Genomic DNA, 21,489 nt, shown 5'->3' with positions numbered 1-21,489 from the left:
TCATTAGCTGAATGTTAAGTCTGCTTCATGCTGGCATTTTTATAGATCTCCAGCTATTTAGATAACATTTTCGGAGCTTTTCTCCCATTTTTTTTCATTAAAATTCCTCCCTCCAGTAGCTGCCATTTCCCAGATTTAATCTTTTGGGTTCAGAGCAATTTTTCCACTGGTGCCTCTGCCACCTGCAGCACTGGGTCAGTCACACGGTTGAGGGCTAAAAGCCAGAGAGCGGGGAAGCCTCCCTGAGCTCTTGGGTTGCTGCCAGTATGACCGCACCTGCTGTGCTCCTTTCTCAGTGCCTTCAGGTAGGTGTGTCATGCACTATAGTCAGTGTTTATGGTTGTTATCTCACAGGCTGTCGACCTCATGGGATTTTACCCAGCAAAGAGAATTACAATGCAGTGCCTTCTATTTGAGTTACTAATTTTTACTCTGACTATAATAACAATCCTTTAAAACACTAATCTTGAGCTTGGGATGTAACTCTGTGATGGAACACTTATGCAGGAGACCCTAGGTTTGATCCCCAGCACTGTTGAATGAATGGATACAATAATGCTCCCAGTGTGCACACAGAAGGGAAATAACTTTTTCCCATATACAACCTTGTCTTTTAAGAGGGTATCTTTTCTGATACGTGCTTGACCAGGTCATCAACAATAATACGTAAAGGAATAAATGTTTCGCCTTCTAGGATGTACACCTGTTGCCAGAGCAGCCGCCATCTTCTACCTTTATTTATGTTAGCAGAGACCACAGACATGGTTTCTCATAAAGTGATCAACGAACATTCACCCTTAACACACACCCCTACATTAGTTACTTATTTTGTTGCTGTGACCAAACACTGGATAAGAAGTAACTTCAGGGAAGAAGGATTTGTTTTAGTTCACAGCTAAGAAGGGATACAATCCACCACTCAGGAGTAAGAGCAGGTGCAGGAACAGCAGCTGGTCACATCCTGTCCACAAGAAGCAGAGACTGATGCTGGTGTCTAATCAGTTTTCTCTTTTCCTTTCAGATTGACAACAAGATTAACCATCAAAAATCCTCAGCCCACATCTGCCTGATTGCAGCAAGACACCCAGACACAGCTGCTGCTTATGATACTCTCTTGTCATGCCTGATATGCAATGACTATCCAGTTGTCTCTTTCTAACCAAGAAAGGATTGGATATTAGGTACCTGCTCTTGTTTAAGTGATTACATTTTAGTATCAAGTATAATCTGAGTTACCAGGGTGAAGCATTGTAACTTGTAACTCAGACTCTACAATACCGGCAGGGTCACTCTTAAGCTCATCTGTTCCCTGCTCATTCTTCCCTGCTCTGCAGCCTACTTTACCCTTTCACCCACTGGTCTTTAAAAAAAAAATTATGTGCATGAGTGTATTGCCTGCATGTATGTAGGTGTACCTGTGTTGTGCAATACTTGTGGCGGTCAGAAGAGAGCATCGGATCCCCTATAACTGGAGTTATGGATGGTTGCATAAAACTTATACGCATCCTGTGTACTTTAATAATTTCTAAAATACATGTAATATCTAACACCATGTAAATGAATGTAATGAGTTATCTGTATTATTAGGGCATAGTGACAAGAAAAGTCTGCACGTCTGTAAGAAACATTAAATATTAGTCTTTTCTTTCAAACCCAGTAAAATGTGGAACTTGGTTTATGACAAGGAACTCTAATCTTTTAATCCCACTGTACTTGTAAGACCTTTGTTTAAGAAAAGGCCCTGACACATTCCTGAGCCTGATGGTCTCATGGAGTTCTTCCTTTGTGCCAATTCTTTTAAACTAGTCGATTGGGAAAGACTGCGAGGTCAGACCCCAGCCAATGGGGAAAAGATCCAGTTCTCTTGCTTTAGGGATAAAAGCCCTCCAAGCATCCAGGTCCTGTGTGTACTTAGATTTGACTGACCATGCAAAGCACCCTTTTGCAAAAGTAAAATCTGTTTGCTGGGTCACTTTTACTTTGTCCATGTGTTCTTTGTGCGGTATTGATGGGGTCCTTGACCTCAGATTTTATTTCTAACATGTCTAGTACAGAAGTGACTAGAATGAACCTGATGCCACGAAGATTAGGGTTGGAAGATGCTCGAGGAAGAGACCTAGAATGCACAGCAATAGGCCGGCAGGGCCCGGACTTCACTTCTGTGGATTTAGCACGTGCTTGGTACATGTCAAATTCAACTTTGGGTTTTTCAAACTCTTCAGAGGTTTCTTTTTGAATGTTTTCAGTCTGGAGTTGGTTGAATCTATGAATGTGGAGCCAGGGGATACAGAGGGTTGGCTACTACATATTTTTTTCTAGTACTTAAGTATAGAGTTCCCATATATACTGGCCTGATAGACCCTCAGTCCTGCCCATGGAACATCCCCCACCCTATGGTATACCTTGTGACAAGTAATGTACCACTCACACTCAGAAGGGCATAGAGTTCCCAGTAGGTCCTGAACATTCTATGGGTTTTGACAAATGTACAATGGTAACATCCACCCTGTGTTAGCAAGGAAAATAGTTCCACTGCCTTAAAACCTCTCTCTTCTGTCCACTCACCACTTTATCCCCTGGAAAACACTGATTTCCTTGAGATCATCATAGTTGTTACGTTTCTGGAGTGCCATATGGAATCATACACATGGAGCCTTTTCATATTGGCTTGTCAGCAATATGTATTTAATGTTCCTCCATGTCTTGCTTAATATATGCTTCTTCTTGGTGTTAAATATTCTTCTACTGTCTGGATGGACCAGTTTATCCATCTACCCACCAGCCATCCAGGTTGCTCCCAAGTTTGGGCAATTTCAAATAACTGCTGTCCCTTAAAAACTCATGATCCCAAGGTCATCTCTATTTTCTATGCTATTTTCCAGGAGTTTTCTAGTTTTTCAGGTTAAATTCAGATCTGTGAGTATCTCTGAGGGTTGAGGAGTCTGTGTGTCTATATTTACTTTTTGCAGATGGATGTCCAGCAACATTGGTATACAACATTGGGTATACACCCGCTGTATACACTTTTATTCCAGTGTCAAAGGTCATGACAGTATTTGTGTAGTCCTACCTCTGGGCTCTAGTCTGTTTCACTTATATACTTTGATTTTTTATAGCAATGTTGCACTGCCTTGGTTACTGTAGCTTTGTGGTGACAGTCTGTTATGGTATATTATCATGTCACTTACAAAAAGTTAAAAGACAATGACTTAAAAATCACATTGCCATTACAACACCTAAAATAGTAACAATTCCTTACTATCTATCACCGACACTGTTTAAGTAGTGTTTAATGTGTTTAAATGATTAGTGAAGAATTTTTTGTTTGAATTATTCAGGATTCAAATACTACCCATACAATGCCACTGGTTGTGTTTAATGTGTTTAAATGATTAGTGAAGAATTTTTTGTTTGAATTATTCAGGATTCAAATACTACCCATACAATGCCACTGGTTGACAGACCTTAGAAGTACTTTTTTTCATGTGGGATTTCTCCAGCCTCTCCCTTGTTTACTCTTTTAATCTGCGTGCACACACACGTGTGTGTGTGTGTGTGTGTTTTGAGAGAGACAGAGACAGAGAGAGAGTCAGAGTCTCCCTGTAGTCCCACCTGGCCTTGAACTCGCTATGTAGACCAGACTGGCCTCACAGATATCTACCTGTCTCAGTCTCCCAAGTGGTAGGATTAAAGGTGTGGGCCACCATGTGCAGCTCATTCTTTGAATTTTCCTTCCATTTCTTTCCTGATAAAGTGTAGCTGTTTGCTTTAGTGTCCTGCAGTGCTGACTAGGTTGAATGCCCAAGATATTTTCTATCCTGTATTACTGAGTACTTAAGTGGTGTATTCTAAGCCTTGTTTCTAATTATGATACTAGGGATTATTTCCAGCACACTCACCCTGATTTGGTGGTACCTGGGATAGAGTTTGTAGGATCAGACATGGCCCAAAGCCTCCCTCTTATGACAAAGCTAAGCCCCATACACTGTTGTTATGATCCAATAAAACAAACATTTAATCTGAACTTTCAAGTATATAAATTGGAACTACTTAGCCTTAGCATCATCAAACTCTAAAAATGACAGGATGGGGGGAGCGGGGGGCTTCAAACACCTGGAATGCACATGTGCCTATGTGCAGAGTCCCTGTACTGCATTATGTGTCTATGTACAGAGTCCTGGTACTGCACATGTGCCTATGTACAGAATCCCTGTACTGCATGAGTGTCTACACAGAGTCTCTGTATTGTACATGTTGCCTGTGTGCTGGTTCAGCAGATTTACACAAGTTCACTTGTATATTGTAGGATTCCAAACAAAAGATGCGAAATTTGAAATTCTCACTGCAAAATTTCTAAGAATTTGTGATATGGAAACATCCAGAAATGGGGATTAAATTGGAGTTAAGACTAATGATCAGTCTGAAGGCACTTAAGAAACAGGCTGCTGTCCCAGATCTCCCTCCTCTTTCTCACACAGCTGGGTGGATGCCCTTGATCTTCTGCCCCACGGCAGTTAGCTTTATTCTTTCTGGGAAGGTGAGTGCAGACAGCTAAGGGCTGAGAGTAGGCTAGTGCCAGTGAAAACTCACTGCTGAGCCTTGTTCCTCACTTTCCTCCCAGGGGGCTGACGGCTTCTTATACACTCTTGATATGAAACTGGAAGATCTTTCCCTGAGAATCTGATCAGCCCCACAGAGATGCCCCACTGGACAGCCCATCCCTGTATGATCAAGGCGGCAACTGATCAGCTCCACCTACTCCACGGGATCACAACCCCAATCAGTGTAGAGATGAGCATGCATAAACAGAGCTGTGAAGAAAGCTATGTTGTTTATTCCAATGTAAAGATGGAAGAGAAAATAAAATAGAATCCTCTAACTGCATTATTATTCCCAGAGAAAAAAATAAATAGGCTCTACAACTGAATATTCAAAGGACAAAAAGTTTAAATTAAAAGTAGCAGGAATGAACAAAAAAAAATTAGCAGAAATGAAATCTCAATAGAAAGACTGAATGATAATCAAGAGGAAAACTCCCAGAAAGCAGAAGACAGAAAGCAAGAAGGAAAACATTTCTGAAAATTGAAGGACTCAGACAGGAGATCTATATACAAAGAATAAGGGAAAACAAGCAAATAATCAACCATTCAGGTTGATTCCTGAAGATTCATAGAAATAACTCAAGAAAATTTCCCAGATTCATAACATTCAACTTAGACTAGGAACAAAGGAGCATCAACCCAGAACACCACCATGAACTTTCAGACGCCAGGCCAGGAGATCCAGCAAGCAGGGGAGGAAGCAGATACTGGAGGGCACTGGTGCAAAGACTTCTGAATTCTGGGGGAAAGTGACTCCAAGCTTAGGAGTCTATATCCACTCAAGTGATCAATACAGATTTCTTCAGATAGGAGGGCCTCAAAAATTTACTTCCAATAAATTCCTTCTGTGGAAGGTTATCAGAAGCTGGTTTCTACCAAGTGAGGAAGCAAACCGAGAGAGAGGAAGAACAAGATACAAAGCAGTTGACCCAGCAAACTAGGCTGGTGACAGAGGTAGGCGGTCCTAGGTGTGAGGCCGGCGAGCTCAGTCCACAGGGGGACCAGCTAGTCAATGTTTGGGAATTTTTCAGGAAGATACACTTGTGACTCTATCACAATGACATTTCAGTATTTGGGATAGAGAGTGTGTTAGAGAAAGTGAAAATACAGAAAATGCAAAAAGCACAGTAGGAAAAGGATTGTAGTCTATTACAGTCTGGCCCTGAGCAGCACATAGGCCTCATAATCTACACAGTGAATATCAATCTAAGCAAACACAATGGAGGAAGGAAAAGGGAGGCATGCACTAGAGGTGATGAAAAAGAAAAGAGCTAAGTCCTTATATTCTATTGCAGGAAGATCACAGTGACCAAGACTGAGGAATTAAGCATCAGTAATATGACCTGTTAGAAGTTACCACCAGAAATATCAGGAGAGTAAAACACCTAAATTGGGGAGCAAAGGTGAAGGGATAAGAGGCCTGCTCACAACCAGCTCTGTGAAACCATCTGACTTGTTACATACTTAACTAAAAATGTAAAAAGTTGCACAACTCTTCCTACGAGGGGTTATTCAACACTAGCTGCAGGTCTGGGACCTTATCCCTGGCCTGGGGGGTGGTGCTGGGGAGAAGGCAGTGGCTACTGGCTACACTAGAAGCTCTTTGAGGCAGGCCACAAGCATGGGAAACAGGGCAGCACAGAAAACCACCCCACTGCCATTGGGCACCTGTACTCACCTGACCTGAAGTCTGGCTCCTGGCCCCTGTTATGTCTGTTGAGACCCAGTAGAGGGCTGGGTAGGAACATTAGTATAATGTCAGTGAACAGAAGTAGGGGCAGCAGGAAGTCATCAGATAACTCAGGGAAAGGACCGGAGGAAAGAGCCTAACAGATGAGTTTTCTATCCTCAGGGCTGGAAAACTGTTGCTCAAGAAGAGGTAGCTATCCTAAGATCCCCTACCATGAGATAAGGGACCAAGTCCACATGGCATATTTCTCTGGTTCCTTTATTTTTTGAGACAGGATATCAGGTGAGCCAGGCTGGTTGCCAACTCACTATGTAACAAGGGATGACCTTTAACTTGTGATCATCCTGTCTCCACCTCCTGAGTGCTGGGAGTACAGATGTGTGCCACAATGCAGTATTGGACATCAAGCCCGGGGCATCATGCATGCCAGGTTTCTACCAGCCTCTATACGTCCCCAGTCCTGGCTCCAGGTTTAGCCACCATTTCTCAGTACTCAGTCTTTTGCTCTCTGTGTCCTCTGATTTTGCTGACAGCCTCCTCTTACTGTAACTCATAGCCTTTCCTTAATACCCCATTCTTCCTTGATTTTCTATCTTCTTACCCCCTTGATGAGAGATTCTTGTAGGGATTCTTACAAGAATACAGTCTAAAAAATATGAAGAGCTAGTAATTCTGCTATGATCAATTACAAAATCAGCAAGGTTCAAGACCCAGGACTGGGGCGATGGCCAGTCAGTAAGCGGCACAAGCACAAGGACCTGAGTTCAGGTCCTCAGCACCCATGTGACAGCTGGGTGTGGTGGATCATGTCCATGATCCTAATACTGCCTGAGCTTGCTAGACAACTAGTATAACTGGTGATCTCCAGGTTCAGTGAGACCCTGTCTCAGAATATAAGGTAACTGTCTTGGGGGAAGACACCTGATGTCAACCTCTAGCCTCCATACTCACATGCACACACACACACACACACATAACAAAGCAGGCCCTCATTCTCAAATACACCACACACACACACACACACACACACACACACAGAGAACTGACCATACACTTGCCTTCATTAGGGGCAAAAGAAAGACAGGCTTTCAACTAGCTTTATCTCCAAACTGAATACATGTACTCTAAAGAATTAGATCCTATTCACAGGAATCTCACTGTTACATATTAATGACCCTACCAAGTAGAAAAAGCCTTCCAGTAACACACAGACTAAAACTTTAAAAAGTGGGTTAACAGAAATGAGATTATCGTACAAGAGACATGATGATCCTCATAGACAACACGATGCAACCAGCAGTTAAGTGAAGTGAGGACCAGATTAAGGTACAAATCTAATATTCAGTATCACTATCATATTTTCAGACCAGTTAATAATTCCACATGAAAGCTTTACAATAGTACTGATAAAAGTTTTATGCATAATTACATCAATTAGAAATCTAATTATTTTAATATATTATGATAATCATTTTAGTGACCCAATCCTTACTTATGAGAATTTCGTACAGGCAAATAATGTGCTTTGATCAAATCCGTCCCCACCACTTTTCCCTTCCAACTTCATGCGTTCTCTCTTTTTGTGAAACCCACTGAGTCCACTTAATGTTTCCTGTACATACACGGGTGTAGGATCATCTACGGGAGTGCGGGTAGAGTCAAGGGCCGCATCCCTGAAGAAAACAGTTCCTCCCTCAGCGGCCATCAACTGTCAACAGGCTCTCAGATAGGAGTGGGACTTCAAGGAACTCCACCCCAGCCCATGCTGGGATCTTGGGTGGCTTGATCACAACTGTACAGTTCCAGTGCATGTAGTCACTGCTGTGAGTCCTTATGTGGAAAGGCCTTGTCCAGTCCAGCAAATGTTTTGCTTTAGACAGCCACTAGCTCTGGCTCTTATAGTCTTTTCAAGTATCAAATTTTAGCAGAATATTTTTAACTTCTGGGTCTCTGTGTTAAGCACCATCTACTGCAAAAAGAAGCTTCTCTGATGAGGGATGAGCGATAAGATGCACTAATCTACGTGTATAAAGATAAGAACTTAGGGGACAGTTTAAAACTGTGTCCATTTAGTAGAACAATAGTTTTAGGTTCTCTACTAGGGTCTATGACCTAGACAGTCATTGAGTAATCACTTAATATTAATGGTCCTCAGTTCCTCAATAAACACAAACAGATTAGCAGACTGGATTAGAAAACAGGGTCCATTTTCTTGTTGACTCCAAGAAACACACCATACCATCAATGACAGACGCCAGCTTAGGGTAAAAGGAGGTGTTCCAAGCAAATGGAGCGAGAAACGAGCAGGTGTAACTATTCTAATATCTGACAAAATAAACTTTCAAACTAGTCAGAAAAGATAAGGAGGGTCACTTTATTCACACTTAAGGTACAATCTACCAAGAGGATATTACAATTCACACCAAACACAGGCGCACCCAATATCCAACTCCAACACAGTGATAGTGGGTGACCTCAATACCCAACTCTTACCATATCCAAGTGAGGTCATCTGGATATGAGAAACAGAGAAGCATCAGAGTTAAATGGCATCAAAAATGAAATGAACCTAACAGGCATCTAGAGAACATTCCACCCAAACATCACACATTTTTTTCTCAGCTGCCCATGGAACTTTCTCCAAAATGTATCACATATTAGAACACAAAGCAAGTCTCAATAAATAAAGGAAAACTGAAATAACATCCTGCATTCCATCTGACCACAACTGAAAAACGCTACATACCAACAGCAATAGAAACTACAGAAAGCACATAAACTCACAGGAACTAAAAATCTCACTACTGAATGAAAACTGGGTCAGGAAATCAAGGAAATAAAAAATTCGTAGAAAAAAATGAAAATGAAGAAACATCATACTAAAATCTACGGCACACAATGAAGGCAGTCCTAAAAGGACTAGTTGCCTACATCAAAACATTTGAGTGATCTCAAGTTATTAACTTAATAAGATATACCTGAAGGCCCTAGAAAAACAAGAACAAACAATATCTAAAAACAATAGGTGGGACTAGATCATCAAAACAAGGGCTGAAATTAGTGAAATAGAAAAAAAACAACAACAAAAAATCAATAAAACAAAGAGCTGGTTCTTTGAAAAGATTAACAAGATTGGCAAAACTTTGGCCAAATTAACAAAGAGAGAAGACCTAAGTTAATAAAATTAGAGATGAAAAGGGAGACTTTAGAACAGACACTGACAAAATTCAGAGAATCATCAGGGCACACCTTAAAAATTTATATTCTAGGGGCTGGAGAGATGGCTCAGCAGTTAAGAGCACTGATTGCTCTTGCAGAGGACCCGGGTTCGATTCCCAGCACCCACATGACGGCTACGAACCGTCCTTAACTCCAATTCCAGGGGAATCTGAAGCCCTCTTCTGACCTCCATGGCATTGCACGACATGGGTGCGCTCACATACATGCAGGCAATACACTCATACACATAAAATAAAATAAATATTAAAAAATTATATTCTACTAATCTTTAACGTTGAAATTGATACATTTTCAGAAGGTAAATTATATTACTCTTATGCAATCAATTAGCAGACTATCCCATAGCATGTGTGCAAAACAGAAACATACATCACTACCTTATATTCAAACCAGAATTATAATCTAATGTATTCTATTCATTTTCTTTAAGGAACTGCATAGAAGGCTGATAGAGGCAGGAGAGTGAGTCACTGAGCTGTGCTTGTGGAGTGATGCTTGTTTTGCAATGTCCAAATCATTTCTAGAACATGCTACTTTCATGGTACACTGATATAGAAAGTCTTAGGAAAACCAAATTATTTATAGTAGTCCTTTAGCCCTTAAACTGAGACCAGTTAGTTAACTCCCATGAAGTCATGCTGACACAGGTAGATATGGACACGCTAAAACCAGACGTTCCTTGAGGAAGAGAAAACCCTGGAGCATCTCCACCACTTGCTGCCTCTTTGTGACACTTGTTCAAAGCCTGGTCTACTTTCAGCTTTCTTCTAGCTTACGCTGTGTTGTGCTCTCTCTGCTTCACCACTAAATGCATCTTCTGCAACTCAAGCAGCTCTTGAAATCCCCTTCTTCCAAGAAGTCCCCCACGACTTGTTGGAAGTTGGGGACTTCTTGGAAGTTGTCCCTGTGCTCCCTCATTTGGGTATGGGGTTTTTATGCCACTACCCTCCATTCTCTAAGCCAGAAAAACACTTGCATGTTCATATGTTGCCAGAGTTTACTAGATCTGGCACATGATGTACTCTCCCAAAACTGCATCTGTGGTAGAAGGATGGTAAAATCTATGCTGAACTGGGAGGAAAAAGTGGTGAAGTTCAGAGCCAGGAAGCCAGAAAGCTGTGAGTGCAAACAGGTCCTGACACCTACAGTCTTAAAGTGTCAGAGTCACCCACCTCCCTCCAGGCCCAAATCTCCTCATGCACTGAATGCACGCAGGAGCTGGCTCACCTATGTATGAGGTTGTCCTAACCTGTGGCTAAAAGGAGGTAATTTAGTACCCATGGCAAACTCCCAATAACCAGAATTAACAAGACATTGATAGGTGCTTTTTAACAATGAAGCATTTTTAACAATTAAAGCACTGATAAATGCTTTTTAACAAAGAAGAGACAAACACAGGATAAATCAGAATTCAACTATTTATTCTGAGTGTCAACATTAGACATATAAACAATTATAGCGCTAATAAAATTTTCAAATAAAATGTCAACTCAATTACATCTTATGGCGAAGACAGATTGTTGGCTTTATGCACTGTGCTGTGTATTTAAAATAACAAGACTTTCAGTGGTTGTTCGCTAATTTAGTTTATGGTTAGACTAATTTAGTAATGGTTAACACACACTGTGGGGAGACAATGTTATACACACTTAACAGACTCATCAAGTACATTTGTAAAAGATTAGGCTTTTACTTCCAGTTACTGTGATTTCCTCCTAGATGTCAAATAATGAACACAATATTTACTAACTTCAAATAATCGACATTGTACATGTACATGCTGTGCTCTGAAGTTACTCGAACTAAGAGTGACACTAATTTCATCAACTGAAAAGAGGATTCTACTTTGTCCATACACACTCTGGAAGGGCCCGGAAAGTAAACTCTGACTGCAGCCCAGGGTAGATCGAGCGAGGTGAGGAGATGCTGAGGTCATGATGACCTGAATCTACTGCTTAGGCCACTCATGAGTGAGTCACTGCCCAGTGACCTGGGGCACCTCAGATCTTTACAAAACACAGCCTGTGCCAGAGCTGTGTTTTTCCAGCTAAGAAGCAAGATTCTTCAAAGGGTGAAGGTGGCAGAGGAGAGTAGACTGCTAGAGGGGAAAGTGGTCTGAGTGGGGAGGAGTGCTGCCTGTCCCAGGAGCCTGGCTTGATCTTCAGGCCACACTGAAGAGCACACGGCTTCCGTAGGGCCTGTGGGTGTGATAAGGCGTTGGGCACCACACTCCACATACAGGTCCCTGGGAGTCCTCAAATACAATGCAGTAGTCTATCCAGTTAAGCATGAATGAGAGCTAGAAACTTCTTGGAAAAGTGCTCAATGTTTAGTACTGAGGAAATTAAAATCAGTAAAATGCAGAGTTCATTTACGGACATCTGGGCCAGGAATTATACAAATTTTAACATTTTTAAATGAAGATTTTTCTTAAAAAAAAAACAAAAAACCCAACTACCCACTTAAGAGCGTTAGGCCCATTTGTATGAAATGAAGTTTCTGAAGTTTAGGATGAGGGTCCACAGCTGTGACTTCTCAGATCGCTCCTCAAATGCCTCCTGTGTGCTAGAAATCGCCAACACCAAAGCCTCTAAATAGACACCAAGAAGCACTTTCACATGGATCATGGGCTACTTCAGAACATTCTGGAGAAGCCCCCTGAAGCTCACACCATGCAACATCCAGCTCAGAAAAAAAAAAAAATTAAAAAAGTATGCTAAATAGCCTTACAGGATCAAAGTGCACAACGACAAAAATTCAGCTTCTTTTAAATAGGGCTTTTAAAATAGGGCTGCTTAATACGTTGCAATTAAATAACCACCAACATCTTTCTTCACTACCAAGCTGGGGGAAGAGAGAGAAGTTGCAAGCTCAGCATGTGATGTCACAGGTACCTGTCCAGACTGGGGAAGTGGACAGTCTCACATCTGCCATCTCCCTGGGCTGCCCTTCCCCAGCAGGTGTTCATGTTTTCATGATGGTTGAAGACGCAGCTTGGAAACAGGTGAGCTGCAGGTGCATGCTGCTCTTGAACTTGTTCAGCAGCTCTTCCAGTGACCTGAAGGGAGGAGATGCTTTTAAATTCTGCCAGGAGAGGCAGTTGTTCTACTTTCCTTTTCTGTTGCTGGGATAAAGGACCATGGCCAAAGCAACTTGGGGAGGAAAGTGTGTACCTGGCTTACAGGTTACAACAGTCCATCACTGAGGGAAGCCAGGGCAGGAACTCCAGGTGGGAGCTTGAAGCAGAAACCATGAAGGAATGTTGCTTATTGGCTGGCTTCCGGGCTCCCACTCAGCTACCCCTCGTATAGCCCAAGGTCCACCTGCCTAAGGATGGCTCAGTCTGTAGTGGGCTGGAACCTCCTACATCGCTAAGCAGTCAAGAAAATGCCCACAGACATGTCCACAGGCCAATCTGATGGGAGAAATTCCTCAACGGAGGGTCTCTCTTCCCAGGTGTGTCAAGTTGACAACCAAGATTAGCCATCACAGGGCAGAGCAACTCAGAAAGCTCAGCCCAGGTTGAGAAAGCCACCGTCTCTGAATTCTTAACTCACTAACAGAAAATCTCAGCCGAAAGGAAGCTGATCAAAGAAATGCACTAACATGCACAGCCACATTTATCTTTAGTTTGTTTTCTTTTTCCTTTTGATGTTCCTCCTTTATATCAGATTCCTTCCTAAAACAGAGTAATACTTAGACCTACTCTTCTTAAAATTCACTCTGAAAACTGGTAAAAACTGAAATCCACTCTTTTTGTTACCCAGTTCTGTGACTGCTGGAAGCACACAGCAGCTTAACGGCCCCCACATGGAGGAGAAGGGAGATTTTCTCACCCTGTTCATAAAAGAAATTTATTATTAGTGTGTGTCGGGGGGTACATGCCATGGCCCACATGTGGAGGTCAGAGAACAACTTTGTGGACTCAGTTCTCCCAGCTCAAGAGGGTTCCCTGGATTGAACTTAGGCTGCTAGGTTACACAGTGTGGTGGCAAGTGCTGTTACCTGCTGAGCGAGCTCTCCAACTGCAACCTTCGTCCTCTTATGCTGCTCCCCTGGTATCAATCCTTCCCCCTAAACCCACCCTCCAGGCCTCTGCACAATCCAGGTATCTTTGTCCCTTTAATCTTCCATTTGTTTTTACAAATGCTGGAGAGTGGTGACCAAAGGCGGTGAGGTGGGTATGAAAGAAAGCAAACTTAGTTCTCCCTCCACCAGGAAAAATCACTCTGTAACACACATTGGTTTGCCCTCCTGGTCTGATAAAATTTAGATGATTCTAAAGCTTGAAGAGATCTCGGAGCTCATCCGATACAAGTGCAGAACCAGGTACTGTACCTGCTAGTACCAAGGCCATTGGAGGGTGTCATGGTCGATCATCATCAATACTGGAACATTATCCCTCTACATCTAACTCAGACCCGAAGTGAAGGCATGGTAGGATGTCTGGTCTTTGTTTTGTTTTCTTTTGGCTTTTGGATTTTTGAGACACAGTCTCAAAAAATATTTGATTGTTTGTTTGTTTCCGTTCTCTCCTTCCACCTTTAAATGGGTTCCGGGATGTGAGCTCAGGTCATCAGGCTGGTGTGGCAAGCACTTTACCCGCTGAACCATCTTGCCAGCTCTGGTCTAGAACTTTAAATCTCTTGCCTCAGGCTCTTGAGGAATGGCATTATAGGTTGGATCATCTGGTGGTTTTTTTTTCTTTGTTTTTTTTTGCGACAAGGTCTCACTATCTAGAACTGGCTCCCCTGAAACTTGCTATATAGACCAGGCTGGCTTCATACTCACAGAGACTGACCTGCCTGTGCCTCCCTAGTGCTGGAATTAGAGGTGTGCATCACGATGACTGGACTCATTTGTGGTTCTTGATGCCCAAAGGAACCTTTGAGACATGTTGTGTCTCAAAGAATCAGAATGATTATAATCTTTTATCACATTCATTTTAAAGAAATGAAAGGGGCTTGGAATGAATTCAGATAGAAATTGAAAGTTAGCAAGAAGAAACAAAGTAGGGAATGGAAGCAGGGGTGTCATGTGGATACTGCTCTGCCACCTGCCCGCATGGGGACACACAACTGGAGTCACACAAGTGGGAGAGCTGGTCTGCTGCCCCTTCTCCCAAGTCCAGTCCACCCTTCATGCCCAGTGTTGGTCTAGGTACCCTGTCCACTCAGTATTCCTCTGGGCTCAGCTAGAGTCCAGTCATGTGTGTTTTCCACTAGCATAGATGGGTGGACTTTACCTAGGACTGGTGACAGACAAAGCAAAGAGTGACATGGTCTCTGCTGCCTCAGCTGAGACTAGACTGGGCATTTATGAAAGGTGCCTGGCCTAGATTTTCCCAGGCCACAATTTCCTGTTATATGAATAGTAAAGTTGAAATGTAGGCTGAGAATCATTAATGTGGTAATGACACAATTGTGTTGTGCTGTGTGTGCAAATTGTCTAATACCTTGTATTTTACAGAGCACAAAGGAGAGCTAGAGACAAGAAACACAATCACAGAATCCTGCCCTCTTCTTTTTGCACTATCTTCTTAAATGATAGAAACTAGTTTACATTTTACTGAATAAGTTCAACAGGCTTTCTTAACATATTTTCTGTGCCTGTGTCTTAAAACTAGAAAAGAGATAATTTTTTAAGTCAAGCCTAAAAAATTTATTCTATCACTTAGAAGGTAAGTCGAGGTATAGGTAATCCAACACAAATCCTGTAAGTTAAGCGCCTCCTTAGACCCAGGCCATCCTTAGTATTTTTAGCGGGTCTTCGGGCATAGCCTGGCTCAGCACACCTAGCAGGCCTAGGCCAGCACTCAGCACTTACTTTTTGTCTGCTCCGCTTGCAAGCTGAGGCAGGGCTTCCAAAGCCTGTTTAAAGCTAGACCTGGAACACAAGAGAGCAGTCCCATCAGTGAAGCTATTTGCCGTTCCAAGGAGGAATTAAGAGGATCAGGAAAAACATTCTTAAGCATATTTTAAACATAAAGAAACTAATGTAAGCCAGTGAAGTAAGTGGATATATGTGAGAAAAAGTAAAAGTGAAAAACAAGACAAAAAGAAAAAGTAAAAGTAAGGCTACAAGCTACTGCCAGTCTTCACGGGGCAGGGCCAGCAAGACTCAGCCAGGAAGTGAAACGTGACCAGCAAGACTCAGCCAGGAAGTGAAACGTGACCGAACAAAGGGAGGCTACTCAAGAAAGTGAGGTTGGTGTGGATGAGGAGGGGGGAAGGGGAGACTGGGGGAGTTGGGGGGGGAAGAGACAGAGTCTTTTAAAGCAAAACAACAGATTAAGCAACTGGTAAGAGAGGGATGGACTGTGGGACATGACCCCCACCATGGTCAGTGCTGACAAGGACAGGGCCTGCTAATGGCCAATGCCTTCTCATAGTGGGTATAAGTTGGGTAGGAATCCTACCATCTATAGGAAATGAAGATATGTAGATATAATTTTAAAATGACATCATTTCTTCCCATGAAAAAAGGTAAAAGTGAATGAATGAAAAAGCTATCTATTTGCATGTTCAGCTTCTAGGAGTAGAAAGCATTCCTCAGCCAAATAAGCAGCACACTGGAGAAATTACTTGACAATAGCCTGAGCTGTTCACTAAGGAACAATTCTGAACTTGTGATGTCTTTTTTAGTGACCAGCTGAGGTCAAGAAATAAGTGTATTATTGATCTCAAAGAGGTCTTTGATCTTGTATTGAAAATATCTTCTTCAGGCTTCTAGGAAATGAATGTTCGAACAATGTTTCTCAAATGAAGGGCAGGTGTCACGGCAGCATGTAAAAACAATGAAAGTCCCAACAGAGTCACAAAAACAGCCTCTGGGAATCTTCCACTGTCCCTAGTAGAAGCGGGGTGTGGGTGGGGACCAGCGTTTGTAGCCTTCCCAATGTTCAGTTGGCTCTCCTTCCTGAGAGGGAAGTCCCTCCTATTATCTCTACCACATCTTGTTCCTTGTAAACCTGGATTAATTGAAATCAAATGTGATGATACACTGTTCTCTGCTGTCATAACAAGAATGACAAAAATGAAGATGAAGACTATACCAGCTATTATTTGTAGGTCACCAACAGCTTAGGAGGTGATCTGATATACTTCACTATTTAACTCCTTAAACCTTTGTTTGGGAGGATAGGGGTGAGCATCCCTAATATGAAAATCTGAAATTCAACATGCTTCAAGATTTGAAATGTTCTGAGCACCAAGAGGATGCTACATGTGTAAAATTCCATGCCAAGCACTATTTTATTAAAACATTGCATTAAATCACCTTCAGCCTATGTGTATAGATGTCTATGAAACATAAATGATCTTTTGTTTAGATTTGGGTTCCAGCTTCAAGTTAACGCCTTATACAGAAATATTCCAAAATACAAAAAAAAAAGTCTGAAATTGGATATGCTTTTAGTCCTAAGTAGTTTAGATACAAGATATTCAATCTATATTTTCTTCCTTTCATAAATGAGGAACCCAGGTTCCAAAAGGTTAAGTTCAAGTGGATAAATAGACACTCACAAAAGACAGGGACTGGACACTTCCTATTGCTATATATAACAACTCTGGCAGAAAAATAGTGGTTGGGAAAAGCTGTGGTTAAACAATAAACATGCAAACCATCTAGAAATGGTTTCTGGTAAACCATGACAAACAGGTTTAAGATGCTAACCTAATTTGTTAAGAAAGAAATGAGTTTTCAGTTGTAATGCTGACGGTGAGCATGGTGGCAGGATGCTGTGGAACACCGGGACGGAGGGAGCGGGCTGCTGGAGGCATCCTCCAGCATTTGCTCGGCTGCCTGCTACCTGACCCCTCCACACAGTCACGATGTAGCTGCACACATCCTAGTAGTGCTGTAAACACTTGTGTATGCCCGACTGGTGACTGTTCACTTCACCTACTGATACTTCATCAGTAGGAAATCCTGACTTTCATTCAAAACAGCTAAAAATTATCATCAAATTTCCACTACAAAACTGCAGAGAAACCACAAGGCTTCCTCTTACGCTGATATATACAACATTCAAACTGTCCTGCAAGTCTGCTATGAACAGACAAAGATTTAATTGTTTTGCTGTTCTTTTTTAAAATAAGTACCTCATGTTTGGCCATATTACTGATGAGACTAAGATTTATAAGTAATGAATGAATCACATGAAATTATATTACATTTATATTGTGCTACAAGAAGTGGCCTTGAGAGTCACTGTCTTACTGTAGGCTTGTGACCTTTAGTCAAAACTGACGAAATGTCAACTTCACTGCAGCCCAAATTTATGAGCATTTACTCTGACAAATTATCTTTACAGAGGACACAATACTGTAATAAAACAGCTTTTATTCTACGAAAGCATTTATCATGAACACTTGGCCTCTTACCTGCTTTCATGTGTCAGGTAAATGGCCACAGTATCCCTCAAAGCACAGATTTCAAGTCTTGCCTAAAGATGAGAGAGAAAGAGTAACAGCAGGAAAATGGGTTAATTGGCAAATAACCACAAGTGCTGAGGGAATGATCTCGAACCTGCCAACAGCAGGAAGGCTGAACATCATGTCAGCATGTGACACTTAGAATTCCACAAAGCAGCTCTAATCTACTGGCTATGATGGTATCTCCTTTAACCCCAAATTAACTTGCAGTCAGGTATGACTGCGTGCAGGAGGGAGCTGGCTATACTGCTATGAAAAGGTCAAACCGGTGATCTATATTTACTATCTGACTGGTAATTTGCCTTTTAGTTTGGCTGTGAGAAGAAGGAAACTGAAACATTGACCCTGTGTGGTGGGGCTTGCTTCCTCGAACCTACACCTTCCAGGCACTGTCTTCCTCTCCAGTCTAAGCTCTACAAGGTCAATGCAATCTCTAGTAAATTCATGGATGAGCTTCAAAAAAGATTAAAGAAAATTGACAAATTAACCTTAAAATTCATTTAGAAATATAAAGGTCCCAGAAGAACCCAAAAAATGTTGAAAAAGAGCAACACATTTGGAGGACTCATATTTTCTGACATCAAAAAACTTATTACACTAAGCTACACCAATCAAGTCAGCGTGGTCCCATATACGAACAGACACAAGAACTCTGTAGCACAGAACTGAGAACCTTACATTTATGATCAACTATTTTTCAACAAGGGTTATAAGACCATTCGGGAGAGCATCTGTTCAACAAAGATGACCAGCACAACTAAATTTACATGGAAAATAACAAATTAAAACTTTTCCTTAACATAAAACTCAACTCAAAATAGATCACAGGTAGACCTAACTTAAAAAAAAAAATAGTGGCTATAAAACTCTTAAAAGAAATAGGAATAAATCTTTGTGACCAGCAAGTTTTCTTAGAAAATGCAAAAAGTACCAGCAACCAAAGGGAAAATTAGCTGGAGTTCATCAAAACTAAGCATAATCACAGTGCAGTAACAGATACCATCAAGAAAGTAAGACCACAGCTCACAGAATGAGCACCCATCTCAGTTATGATAGTGGCCATGGTCAATAGGAAAGAGCATAACAAGTGTGGTAAGGAAGGAGGGAAACAGAACCGCATTAATGGCTGCCGGGATAGAGGGTGGTGCCTCTGCTTTGGAAGACAGTCTGGTGATTCCTCAGAGGAGATGTGTGCTAGCACTCTACCACTGAGTCATACCCTAAACTTTACTTTTTATCTTGAGACAGTCTTGCCAAGTTGTCAGGCTAGCCTTGACCTCACTGTGAAAGTCAGTGAGGCTTTGAGTTTGCCAGCCTCCTGCCTCAGCCTCCTGAGGAGCTGGGATTACAGGTGTGGACCACTATGGTCAGCAGCAGATCCATTCTTACTTTAGGTCTCTAGTCTTGGGTGTCTTGGTCAGAGTAGAATCTGACATGTACTCAAGGAGCCAACCAGAAGCTTAGGCAGTGCACATGGAACTGGGGTGCTGCTCTCTCGGACACTTCTTTGTACTTGGGCTGCCCCCAGAATCTAAATCATTAAGATAACAGGTTTTGTACTAAAGTGGACTGCCTTCAGGCTAAACATCCCTAAAAAGTGGCAAATCCTGCTATGTGTTATTTCTTCTACTTAATGACACACCTTCACACTGAGTGACTTAAGAGTCACTTAATGACACTTGTTCTCGAGTAAAGTCAAGTGTTCTGTTTATTCATACGTTTTAAATTTTTATATGTTATCTAAGCTTTCAAGGGTTACCTATGACAGAGTTTCCTCAGCTATAGTGAAGAGCTGTCATTGGTTTTCTTTTTTCTTTTCCTTTTTGTAGTGTGTGTACATATGCCTATATGTGTGGTGCTGGGGAGCACTCCCCCAGGGTCCCATGAATGCCAAGCATACCCTCTACCACTAAGCTACACCCTCAGCCTACCACTACTTTTTAGAACACACCCCCAATGCCCCAGTACACAGAAGCTCACAGACAGGAGGCCACGTTCCCCTCTGCACGTGCCCCTGGGATCCTATCAGTTAAACTCACTGATGTCTAAGAGACAGCTATCTGTGCCTTGGAACTACATGATATTGAACACTTTTGAAAGACATTATATTTATAATCCATTTGTTTTAATGCCTGAAACAGAACCTCTGGGACCTGCAGACAACACATCACGGCTATAGCTCATGTGTGCGGCACTGAAAACACCTGTTATATCTATACAGTGGGTGGATAAACACTCATTTGTACAGTTTAAACAGCAGTAGAAGTTCTACATGGAACTGGATGATTTGGGTACCTGCAGTGCTCCATTTTTGCTGAAGGATGAGACACACTGCATCAGTCGGCTCAGCTCTTCAGAGACAGCTTCTACCACCCTGGCCAGGACCCGTGGCACCAGTCCTTTGGAAATAGTGAACACCTGATGAAGGTTTAGAGTAAGAGGAAACAGAACATTATGTGCCTTTTTCCTGACTTGAGTTTGTCAGAAACAAAATACACAAAATAAGAATGCATTTCATCAAGTCATAATTCTAAAAGGCCAAAGTTATAAATGAAACATACCTAATTGTACTTTAATTAGATGAAATGATTAATGACAAAATTAACTCCTCTTAAAATTATTTATTTAATTTATGTGCATGTATACTTGTATGCATGAGTATATGTGCAAGAATCTGCAGAGGCCAGAAGACAACACTGAATACCTTGGAATTGGGAGTTATAGGCAGTTGCAAGCCACCATGTGGGTCCTGGGACCCAAACCCTGGTCCTCTGAGTAGTATAAGTGCTCTTAACTACTAAGCCACCTCTCCAGCCCCTAAAATAAATCCTTTTGAAAACACAATCTAGGCAATTTTGAAAGGTCTTGCTGATTTTGACTAAAAATTGTTTTGAAATTTTGTGTTTAATGTTCCCTTTGTAAGAAAGAAAATTCCCTTTAAAAAAGAAAAACCACTCTATTTTGCCATAATTGGAAAAAAAAGTGAGCTAGGTGTTGGTACTGTGGCATATACCTGTTATCTTGGCTCGCTAGCAGCTGAGGCAGGAACACATCACCCTAGGAGTTTGAGGCCAGCTTGGGTAACAGAGTGACACTCAGTTTCTTAAAAATAATGTTTCATTATTATGTATTGGACAAACATTCCGGTTTTATTGTACACTGTCAACACATCATTTCTTTTTATTTGACATACATCATTACTGTCAAATTTTATTTACTTATTTGTGTGTGGGGTGGGTGTGCATACCACAGTGTGTGTGGAAGTCAGAGGACAACTGGTGGGAGTTGGTTCTCTCCTACCACGTGGGTTCTGGGGATTGAACTCAGGCCATCAGGCTCAGTGGCAAGTGCCTTTACCCACTAAGCCTTCTTTCTGGCCCTATTTTCAAACTTCAGAGTTTGACACTGAGAATTTTATTTATATATATATTTTTTAATTATTTTATTTTTATTTTTTATGTGTATGTGTGTATTGTCTGCATGTAGGTAAGTGCACCCATGTCGTGCAATGCCCATGAAGGAC

At 41.7% G+C, this 21,489-nt stretch overlaps 1 protein-coding gene across 2 annotated transcripts in view; it reads right to left on the bottom strand.

Moving 5' to 3' along the window:
- Positions 1–10,931: 10,931 nt before the first annotated feature.
- The window catches only part of Exoc2 (exocyst complex component 2), a 190,617-nt gene continuing 180,059 nt past the window's right edge, over positions 10,932–21,489 (bottom strand). For both annotated transcript variants that reach the window (XM_017799040.2, XM_008836674.3), the window contains exons 25-28: positions 20,262–20,384; positions 17,916–17,977; positions 15,358–15,417; positions 10,932–12,589 (exon numbers count right to left, since the gene is read on the bottom strand). In XM_017799040.2, coding sequence (XP_017654529.1) covers positions 12,496–12,589; positions 15,358–15,417; positions 17,916–17,977; positions 20,262–20,384 — 339 coding nt within the window. In that variant the 3' untranslated portion in view covers positions 10,932–12,495. The remainder of the gene's footprint in view (positions 12,590–15,357; positions 15,418–17,915; positions 17,978–20,261; positions 20,385–21,489) is intronic.

The sequence above is a fragment of the Nannospalax galili genome, unplaced genomic scaffold, assembly GCF_000622305.1.
Source record: "Nannospalax galili isolate Female #2095 unplaced genomic scaffold, S.galili_v1.0 scaffold737, whole genome shotgun sequence".
In the NCBI taxonomy this organism is placed as follows: domain Eukaryota; kingdom Metazoa; phylum Chordata; class Mammalia; order Rodentia; family Spalacidae; genus Nannospalax; species Nannospalax galili.
This window is presented reverse-complemented; position numbering and strand designations above follow the sequence as displayed.